This window comes from Labrus bergylta, chromosome 13 (genome assembly GCF_963930695.1).
Source record: "Labrus bergylta chromosome 13, fLabBer1.1, whole genome shotgun sequence".
In the NCBI taxonomy this organism is placed as follows: Eukaryota; Metazoa; Chordata; class Actinopteri; order Labriformes; family Labridae; genus Labrus; species Labrus bergylta.
Window position 1 is genome coordinate 24,101,364 of NC_089207.1, and position 11,030 is coordinate 24,112,393.

At 39.1% G+C, this 11,030-nt stretch overlaps 1 protein-coding gene across 3 annotated transcripts; it reads left to right on the forward strand.

Moving 5' to 3' along the window:
- Positions 1-665: 665 nt before the first annotated feature.
- Positions 666-10,590, forward strand: znf148 (zinc finger protein 148). Of its 3 annotated transcripts, none has more exons than XM_020635682.3 (7): positions 666-795; positions 2,604-2,980; positions 4,560-4,685; positions 4,822-4,945; positions 5,311-5,394; positions 5,495-5,613; positions 5,892-10,590. In XM_020635682.3, exons 1-7 carry the CDS (start codon positions 666-668, stop codon positions 7,521-7,523), a joined length of 2,592 nt encoding a protein of 863 aa, XP_020491338.2. In that variant the 3' UTR covers positions 7,524-10,590. The 3 variants fall into 3 exon arrangements, with proteins under 3 accessions (XP_020491338.2, XP_020491340.2, XP_020491339.1); XM_020635684.3 differs by having other exon boundaries at positions 683-795; positions 2,604-2,920; XM_020635683.3 differs by lacking the exon at positions 666-795 and adding an exon at positions 1,362-1,504.
- Positions 10,591-11,030: the final 440 nt, after the last annotated feature.

Below are 11,030 nucleotides of genomic sequence, written 5' to 3' on the forward strand. Positions count from 1 at the left end.
TAGTTATTGGACATCTTGTTACGTTTTTTTAGTAGTAGTAGTAAATATTTATTTCGGTCCATGACCACAAAGCATAAAACATACACGAACAATAAAAAAAAAAAAAAAAACAAACAATGGCCAAAAAGGTGTAGGATGAAGCCGAGGCTTAGTATGCCTACCCTTTGAACATGTCATTAATACAGGATATCAAAGCAAGAATAGCTGAAAAAAAAAACCCAAAGTAATCTGATTTCACAAAACAGAAAACAGTTGTCAGTTAACCAAATCAAAACAATAAAAGGAAAAAAATAAATAAATGAAAAGCTTCCATAAATGATTAATTATAGTCAGACTATAGTTATAAACTATTATATGCTTTCTATACGTTTATATTCCATAGAGCAACAATATTATCATATGAATATACATTATACTCCAGGCTCCCTCTTGTTATACATTTACTAATGTAGATTTACACATTAAAACAATACACAGTAGAAAAAAATGAAATAATAATAATAACAATATGTTACTAGTTAGGCTAGTTTCAAAAAGGTGACCGCATGTCGTAGGCTTATTTCCATATTTTATGAGCATGATGCATATTACAGAGAAGTAGGTCTCAAAACTAATGCACAGGGAACAGAGCGCACTGTTTCTCACTTACCAGTGTTGACCACTAGATGGCGACAGATAAGAATTGTCATGCCTTCATGAAATGTGATGGTGTATTTGATTATTCCGCACACCATCATTACACTGTAGTCTTGCATAACAATCATGACAGCTATACGAGTTTAAGACGCAAAGCAGGTAAGAGGAAACTATGCATCTTTAATACTTTACATATAGCTTAGTCGCTACCGAGACGTAAATTGTGTGACTAGTATCGGGCTAGCTACTTAGCGAACCTTAGCTTCCCTAGCAAGCATAACATTGTGGCCTAACCAACTAGCCATGCTGACAAGTTTGGTGAAATATGCAAACGAAAGTAGTTTTTTGGAAAGTGTATGTCGTGTCATGGGAACCCTGTATTATGGCTAAATACTGCAATTTCCGAGACACTTCGAATGCTTAGATGAAACGGTGTCATTTCACGACTAAAGCAACAGAGACAGACCTATGTTTGCAGCAACTTGCTACGAGCTAACATACTAGCATCAAACAGGCCGTGGATTTTGTTAATTAGCTGCAAATAAAATAGAACTTCCGGTGTCAACCTATAAATAAAATAAGTTATTTACTTGTCTCAATGTATCTTTGAGGATTATGGTTTGATTATCATTTATATATGCAATTATCTTATGTGTGTGAGAAAACCGTACTTTTTGTTGTAATTTATAATTGTCCTATATAAAGTCTGCTCTATTTGAAAAAGTCGATGTGGTTTTATTTTGAAGGCGCAGCCGGAAGTCTCTTCCGTTTCTGCAGCTTCTTGTCTTGATGTGATGTAGCAGCTGTGGCAGCGCGGCTAGCTAGCTGGCTAGCAAAAAGACTTAACCCACTTAACCAGAGTGACACAGTGAGTGTGTTTACAAATGGTACCAAGTGGTTGTTTGTGTTTACCCGTGACAGATATTAACTTCGTGTTACTCTGGTCTGTCTGTTATGAGCTTTAATGTCAAACCTGTCACCAAACGGTCTACAAGTGCTACGTTAGCTAGCGTTACCGTGTTGAGATCGAGTGAATGTGAAGTAATTATGTCTTGTTAAAGTGAAGAGTTAGAAAAGGCATTGCTGCAGTAAACATTTATATAGCTTGTTCCCCAACAACTATTCTCTTCTGCTAATATCCTGTTATCTACGGAGAGTTGTGGTTAGTTGTCTTTGCAGCCTGCCAAGCAAAATAAATTCACACGTACAAACATTTCATAATGTTTCTGAAGTATCTGCACATTCATTACGTTTATTAACAAAAGTTGCACATTCATTCCATATATTTCCAAGCTTTGCAGGTGTTTCACAGTACTTGCCATAATGTTAAACTGTATAGTACATTTTGTATTATAAGATCACAGATGAAAAGTCAATACTTAATTTAAGAAGAGGCATTGTGGGATGAATATATGTGGGGTCATAAGTCTGGATAGTTTGAATCCAGTGCGACTAAACTGTAACAAATGAACTAAGAGACTAGAGACTATCTCTACAAAGTTAGGGAAAGTTGTGTTCTTTCAAGGGTTTCACTTCCATTATTGGTTCCTGTTGCTTCAGGGTTTGGTTTGTCAAGTTTTTTTGTTGTTGCATGAAATAAAGAGATTATCATCTCTGTGACATTAAAGCACTTGTGAGTTTAGAGCTGGTCAGTTTGAAACAGGCTGAAATGAATGCTTATGCCTAGTTACAAAGAGGTCATTAATATCAACCTACACGTTTACTACTCAGTTGCTTTCACATGTTTACATCCTAGTTATACCTTAATCTTGTGGACTCTTTCCATTTTTCACATCTAATAATATTCAGATTAGACTTTTGTTATCCCTTGATCTTTAGTTTTTTGTGATTTTGCATTTTTCTTCTTGTATTATTCAATATAGAGACAACGTTTTGCATTGCTTATGAATGACATTTAGCTTGCCATCATTGTCCGGTCATTTCTCTGTGACTTGTGTTTTTTACAGATCCGAGAACTACTCTATGTAAGATGAATGCTGAGGACAAGTTGGAGGGCATGCTGCTTAAGTGCAGCAGTGGAGGAATCGATGGAGGAGGGAGAGTCGGGCTGGTCAGCGGAGGTGGACTTGTGGTGATGACACTGGGGGAAAGATCGCTTGCAAACCATCCTCTGTTGGCTGAGGATGACGACGAGGAAGACGACGATGACGACTTGACCGGAAGCTCCCTGGTCACACACGACCTGGTTCCTCCTGAGCAGCTGATGATGCAGGAGGAGATGACAAAGAATGGTGGAAGTGGAGAAGAGGAGGGAGGAGGCGAGGTGGGAGTCCATTTCCCCCTTAAACTCACCAATAAGTTGCCAAGCTTGCTTCATATGCCAGTGAGTGTATGCTGGTTAAAAATAAGTCGTCTGTGTATTAATAGATTATTTGTATTTGTTGGGTCTTCATATCATCCAGAAATAACAAATAAATCAAACAGGCTGAATTGGAAGGGCTGTATTTAACATTTTACAGAAGACAAGTTATGTAGAGAGGCTCTCCAGAAGAGATATTCCAATACCAGTTTTTCTTCCCAGTACACAAATTCCACTTTCTAGGCTTTAATAGTTGCCGATTAAGAATAATCTCCCTTACTAGTGCAAGCAAACAAGTATATTTAACATTTGTGGAAAGAATCACTTGTTTACTAAATCTAAAGTTCTAACACAGGCCTTACAATTGACCTGAAGTACCAGCTAACACTCTCTTTCCTCCCTCCCTCTCTCTTTCAATTATATTGATTAAATGGGTCGGCAAATATAACATATATATATATATAATCGGGCAGCCTTAAATATGTTATTGTTTCAATATTATGTTGACAGCATGCTGACTATATCAATTAATAGTTAAGCCAGCTCCTCTGAAGCCCTATAATGGTTTAATTAGTCACTGTAATACCCTATACCCGGGAAAGTGTGGGGGAGCTTTAACAGTATCAATATTTGGATACTGCCCAACTCTACTTTTCTCTACTCTCTCTATTTTGTAATTGTAATGTCTATTAAGACAGTCATGGCTTATTTCCTGTGGTCATAGACCAACATCACTTTAAAGGTCCAACATGTAACATATTTACTGAATGAAATCATAAAATGATCTTACTATAACATGTTATGTCAAAGTACTGGCTTCTCTGTCATTAATGCAGCAGCCAGTATGTTCTACTTTTAAGTTTTGATTGCGGTGCAGAATGGTCTGTTTTTGTGTTGACCAGAGAAGTAGGCGGTTTTAAGGCTCCCCACGCGGCCCTTTTGGACGCCCCTCCACCTGCCGGGCAAACAGCAAACCAACAGGTGTTGTAGCGATGAAAACTGGTTCAGATATATCTGATTGTACCCGACCTAAAAAGCCTCTGCATTTTTAAATAAGCTTCAACACCATAAACGTTGTAAAACTAGGATGAATATTGAAGATGCTTTTCAAAAGATAGAGAGGGGTTAGAACACTGAAAGGTCTCAAGACTGATTCAGAGCTGGATAAATACTGAAGCTTCAGTGTCCGCAACATGACTCTAAGGAGGAGTGGGCAGGGGGAGACAGTTCTCTTCAATATTTAAATTTAGACTACCGTACCCATTTTAAACGCTAGATGTCGGAGTTACATCTTGCTCCTTAAAACAGTTAGATGAGAGATCAACAGGTTCTCCAAAGCCAGCTGAAAGATTTTGATTTATTCAGGCTTTTTAGCACGAGGTCTGCGTCTGGTCTGTTTAGCCACGAGGAGGGGGCCTACAAGGATGCTTTAACTACATCAGCTGGTTGCTTATATAATAGTGGGATTCCCTCTTATTGCTTGCTTGGCCTGTGTTTGCCCTATTGCACCTGGATGACCTGGGTCAGCTGCTGTGTGTGTGGGTTTGAAGTAGGTCATCTGCCTTGTTAAATATCATGCCTATCTATGGTTCTTGTTTTACAGCTGAGCATCAAGCAGGAGCTGAAGCTCTCCGACTCAGCAGACCAGATCAAGAAGGACAAAAAAGGAGTGAAGGACCTGATGGTTTGTCCCAAGAAGAAAAAAAGGAAGCAGCGTTCACCAGCAAAGGTGCGAGTAAGGATGATGTCAGGAACGGCATATTTTAAGTCACCTGACCTGCATGTTTGTGAGAATTTTCCGAAAACAAAGGCTGCAAGAGTGAAACTAACGATAAAATACATCTTTTTGTGTTTGAATATTGTAGATTCTCAGCATCAATGATGATGGCTCATTGGGCATACAAAACCCCAAGTGTCACGTCTGTGTTCACTGTAATGCTGCGTTCAGAACCAACTACCATCTACAGAGGCATGTCTTCATTCACACCGGTAGGAATTACCCAACCAACTTTTAAATGCCATTATAATAAGAATAATAACTTTATTTATATAGCACCTTTTAAAAACACAGGTTTACAAAGTGATTTGACAAACAGCAAAGGCAAAAACAAGAACAAACTAAACCAAACACAGAAGAACATAAACAACAGCAAGAACATAACAAATGCAAAATACTCCAAATAATTAAAGACAATTCAATTTATGCATATGAAATTAGATATCATGTTGACAGAGGGGCCCTCCTAAAGAGGGCAATTACTAAATAACGAAGCTGTCTTGTGTATGGTATGGCATGTAGCATTTATTGTATTTATTATTTACTGATGTTTCCACAATTGTTGTCCTTACTCCAGGTGAGAAGCCTTTTCAGTGCAGCCAGTGTGATATGCGCTTCATTCAGAAATATCTTCTCCAGAGACATGAGAAAATCCACACAGGTGAGTGATGACTAAATGAAACATTCAGGAGTTCTACACTTCATGTCAGAGTTCAAGACAATCACCTGCCCCCCCCCCCCACTTTGACTCATTGTTGTAGGTGAAAAGCCTTTTCGATGTGATGAGTGTGGGATGAGGTTCATCCAGAAGTACCACATGGAGAGACACAAGAGGACTCATAGTGGAGAGAAGCCTTACCAATGTGACTACTGTCACCAGGTAAGCTGGTTTTGTTTTCTGCTAAGTAGGCGCATCTGGAAACAACAATAACATTGAATATGAGGGTGAATCAGGTACTCACAATAACATAAAGCCAGTATTTCCATAAAAAATACATTAATGAAATAAAGCTGAAGTTACTCTGATCAAGTACTGCAGCATTAGTCATAACTAAATAAACAGAGGAGTCACATTTGAAAAGCGAGGTCTCTCGAAGTATTGTTGTGAGTGTTAAAAGAATGGAAAGTAAAACACTGATTTTTTTATTCCTTCCATAGTACTTTTCCAGAACGGACCGGGTTTTAAAGCACAGGCGAATGTGTCACGAGAACCGAGAGAGAAAGATCAACAAGGCCGCCGGTAAGCTCGGGCCTTTCCGTGAAGCAGATTCATTAGGCGTCTCCTTTCTTGCCAAAGAGTGCTCACTGCCCAAGAAAAAGCGCCAAAAGTGTGCAGACAAGAGCTCAGGTGCTTCAACCACGGCCCAGACAGATGGGCACACTGTTGCCGGGGCAGAAACGGAGGAGAAAGAGGAGCAGAGACAGAATAAAATCGAAAGTCTACCTCTCTATGCTGTGTCCTCCAAAGTCAAACATGAATATGTGATTGCAGACTACTCTGTGGATCTTCCTGAAGAAACAGCTAGCCAACACCAAGAGGACAAAGCGTCGCCAGAAGACGCGACTCCTCCTAAACTCGTCCTGAAGAAAGTTCCAAAGAGGAGTCTTAAACAGTCCAGCGAGCAAACTCCTCCCTGCCTTCCCACTCTGTCTTCCTTTGAGGAAAATACGAAGGTCCCACAGTACACCTTTGAAATCGTGGACAAGCAAAGCCTTTTGGACGTAGAAAGCAACACTGAACTGGAGTCAGTTGAAGCTCTTCAAGGACCAGCAAAGCCAGCAGCCAGCACAAACTACGACGACGCCATGCAGTTCCTCAAGAAGAAACGCTATCTTCAGGCTGCAATGGCCAATAACAGTCGGGATTATGGCCTGAACACGAGCAGCATTTCTTCTCAGCCGCCTGTTACACAACCTGTTGTGTCAGCTGTCATTGACGAGACGGTCCCTGCCACCATTCTGGAGCCCCAGCCCATCAGCACAGAGATTAAAGCCCCACACGATAAGAACGTGCTGCCAGATGAGGTCCTTCAGACGCTTTTGGACCATTACTCCAACAAAGCCAACGGGCAGGCAGACATTTCCTTCAGTGTGGCAGACACAGAGGTGACATCAAGCATATCCATTAACTCCTCAGATGTTTCAGAGAGCAGCCCCGGGGAGAGTCTGGGTCCCTCCACCGCACAGGCTCAACCGGCTACCGAAAAAGTCAGCCTCTTGCAAGAATACTCTAAGTTTCTGCAGCAGGCTCTGGAGAGAACGAGCCAGAACGACAGCTACCTGACCAGCCAGAGCCTCAGCCTGGTCTCTGAAAACCCCACTTTAGCTGGACAACCTCTGTTCTCCACCGAGAAACAGTTTCCTTCCCCCACCAGGTTCAAATCAGGGATGAGCTCTCCGCTAAGGTCCACTCTCGAGAAACCTCACTTTGGATTACTGGTCGGGGACTCCCAGCACTCATTTTCATTTTCAGGTGACGAGACCACCCCTCCCTCTGCAGTGTCCCCAGCTGACGAGGACTTCCTGGAGCAGGTCTCGCCCTCCAAAAAGACAGACTCTTCACAAGGCATACTGCAGACTTTTCAAATAAGCTCCTTCGATCACAACTACAAATCTCATTTCCAGACTTCAAGATCTGGGCCCTCCTCTCAGTTCGCTGTTGCCAATGGACAATTAGGTCTTCGAGGACACAGCACAGACTTCTCAGAGTTCCCCTTAGTCCGAGTCACAGAGACGAGGTCTCAACTGAACTCTTCCCCTGATGTTACATCCAGTGAAACCTTTGGCTGAAGAGAGTTTAGGAAGAAATCATTTCTGTTTATTATTTCAGCTGCACTTTATCTCATGTCTCGTTTTTTTTCTTCTTTTTTTTTTTTTTTTTTACCAAAACAAGTCCGACTGCAACGATGTGCTTTTTTTCACAGCATTATGTTATAAACATATTAATGTTTGTGTTCTTTTATTAAGTGCAACTTCACTGAATGGAAATAGAAAAAAGACTGATCAATCATTATAAGTACTTCCCCTTTAAGAAAAAACGTCTTGCTCCAGAATGTTAATTCAGAGATGAAATGACCAAAGTGTAACGCAAGAGAAAGAGTGAAAATCTCCATTGCCATAGAGTTTATTTGAATTGTTTTGTCAATCAGTTTGTGTTGCACACACAAAAAAAAAAAATAGGATAGTCACTCTTGCTCCTTAATGCAACATCTTCACTTCAACTAAAACGTAGGCCCTGATTTTGTATGCCTTTCACTGTATCTACCTCCCCTCGCTGTAAATCTGGTTAGATTATATCCAAGCCTAGAACTTTTTTAATCCCGGCTGTGTAGCTCTTGTTAAAATTGTCCTCTGAAATGCCCCGATGATTTGATCATAACAGATACTTCACTTTATGTTGAAGTCACTTTAAGTGCACCTTAAACGGGTGTTTCCACATGCGATGTGTTCAAATGCTTGTCCATCTCCCATTCACAGATAGAGTTTAAATTGGTGTGGGGGATTTTCCAACCAAAAATAAACTAAAGAACTTTAGTTCTAAATGCGTACATATTTTAACGTTGTATAGGGAATATATTCCCTTTATGAATTTGAAAGCACTTTTTCCCCCAAATCTGACTTTGATGCAGGAATAGGCTGCGGAATAAAAAAAATGGCCAAATGTCAATGCCCCCCCCTGCCCTACCCCATCCAAAACGATTATATAAATAAATATGAGTATTTTGGTATGTACTGGCTGCAGATGTGTTATAGTTGCAGGATAATTATTACTTTACTTCCTAAATATAGATACAGAGTTGTAGTGAAAATACTTAAGAGGATTGTGCATTTCCTGCACAATTTGCACATTTTTCACTGCAGGGAATGTAGTTTTTACTTTGACAGTGGAGGAATATCACTCTACTTTTACCCTAAAAGCAAGTTTGGTTTCATGAGATGAGCCCTTGTGTTGGATTTGGATCATGTGTAATGATTTGTCTTGCTTCTTGTGCAGCTGCGGGCTTTTGTTGTTGTTTAGGAAGATGCACAGTTTGAGAGGAAGCAACGATTCAATTTGACGCCCTTGTATTAACTAAAAGTCCAAAGTTTTATTAAGACTAATATGGAACGCATGGACATGAGGTGCTTGGTTTTCCAGTTATGTTAGTTTTGCATCTGTGCCTTTCTTTTTTTTGTCATTCTTTCTTCACTCATTCCTTTTTCTTGTTTCTTAGTCGGTGCCCTTAGGCTACTTTGTCTACTTGCACAACACAATAACAACAAACATATAAGCTATCAACCTCTTCAGCCTGTAATATGTTCAGACCTGGAAGCTTTATTTAATTTTGCCCGTCATATTTGATTATTTTCAGATTGTATTAAGAAATAGCTTCAAGTTGAACTCAAACTGCTCCCTGCGGTTAGAAGGAAAAAAAGTTGTTTCAGACATGTGTAGTTGGAAACATTCAGTAGTAAGTCACATCTGTCCAGGCCTAAAAAAAAAAAAAAAATGCAATAGAGTGGAGCCTCTTCTGTTTGCACCACACTGTTGATTATTTTCTGTGTACATGTTTGTGCGATGTCTTAGGTGCTATTGTGTAAAACATAGTTTTTATATAATTATGCGCCATCAAATTAAGATTTCTTTTTTTTTTTTATAATTGATGCTAAGCTCCCTCTTGTTACAATTCTATGGACAATCAGGGACGGACACCCACATTCATCATCCAACACATCGTTTTTCACTCAGAGATCATTCCCAATAAAGTGTGTGGAAAATATCCTGCTGTAAATACATTGTACATTTTTATGTTCTGAGAAGAACCGTTTCGACTATGTGTCATAAGAGAGACAAGTCATGTGCTGGAGACACTTTTTTGTTTTTGTCAGTGAAAGGCACATTAACGAGTTCCCTGCATTACATGCATTCAGCGATTAAACCAGATGTGGCTTTCTGAGGTTTGTATATATCTCACCACTGTTATCAGAAACAATTGACACTTCTTTTACAGTTGTATTGATCAGTAATATTGAGTTTGTTTTATTTGTAAGTAAATGCAGTTGATTGTGCATTAAGATGGAATTTACTGTGTTCAACTGTTATGAAAAGCCCCTCTCCCCAGAATTTTAGTTTTTGTTTTTTTAAGTGACAGCGGTGGTCAGCTTGAAAGTTGAGACTTGAGAGTTTTATGGTTGTAATATTTCACTAGCTACTCATTTCCTTGTAAGCAATTATTAAAGCACACAGACTCCAATGAACAGTTTGTCAAGGTTTTGAATGGATGAAGCAATTTAAAAAAAAAAAAATAGTGCAAAACTGTTTCTGGAGATTCATGAATGACACAGATAGCACCATTTTTTTTCTTCTTCTTTGAAATAACTGTTGTCAGTAACCTGGCCATAAGTGTCCTTGTATAAGCTAGAAAAGAAAACATTTGTTTTGTGTAAAAAGATCTGAATTATGAATTTTTTGATAAAAAACTATTTTTGAAACATGTCATTTTAGGCACTGAGATGTACAGTATATATCATATGCAGTCACTATTGCTACCCTCATTTATCTCTGTACAAGTCGTTTGTGTCAAGGTTTGTTTCAAATGCAGAGGGGGGAGTCCCCTTCTAGAGTCCGAACACATCGTGCTTCAGTGGAAGTTCAGTCTGAAGTCACACAGTAAGGTTTATTGCATGGTTTCTAACTTGTCGGGTTGAGTGAACTTGTTCAAGAATAATGTGCAGCTTCATTGTAGCTGATTAATTTCAGTCAAGTAACCCATTTGATTAGATTTTTTGCTATATATTATGATTTGTAAACTATCTGATTAAATTGTTGTTTTGATTGTTGTGTGTCATGTCCTTATAAATAAAATAACTGACTGTATATATCCTTGGAATTGTTTTTCATCTCATAGTTAAAAGAAATGAGCACATTTCCTGTCTAAAGACCTGTCCAAAGATTGTAAAACACATCCAAGTTCTCTGTATCTTTTTGCTTCATGTTACACAGAAGGACAGGAATCCAATCCAATTGTTTGCACTATTCCTTTATGTTAAGTATACAAATTTACTCTTGGGTTTAGTTTTTGTTTGTTCAAAGTCTCTCTCCATCCTTGACAGTAGTCATTTGTAAAATAGGACCTTAGACTAACAGGAACAGTTCTATTGTAGGCCTACAAAAAGCCTTATTGTGACCAAAGACATGATCTCCTTTTTCCCAAAACCTGAAGCCCACACCTGTTTCAAGAAAGAATTCCAAAAATAAAAAGATAAGGTCATTGAATGGTATGTACATTTCTCACCATTAATCATTGGTCAACCTTT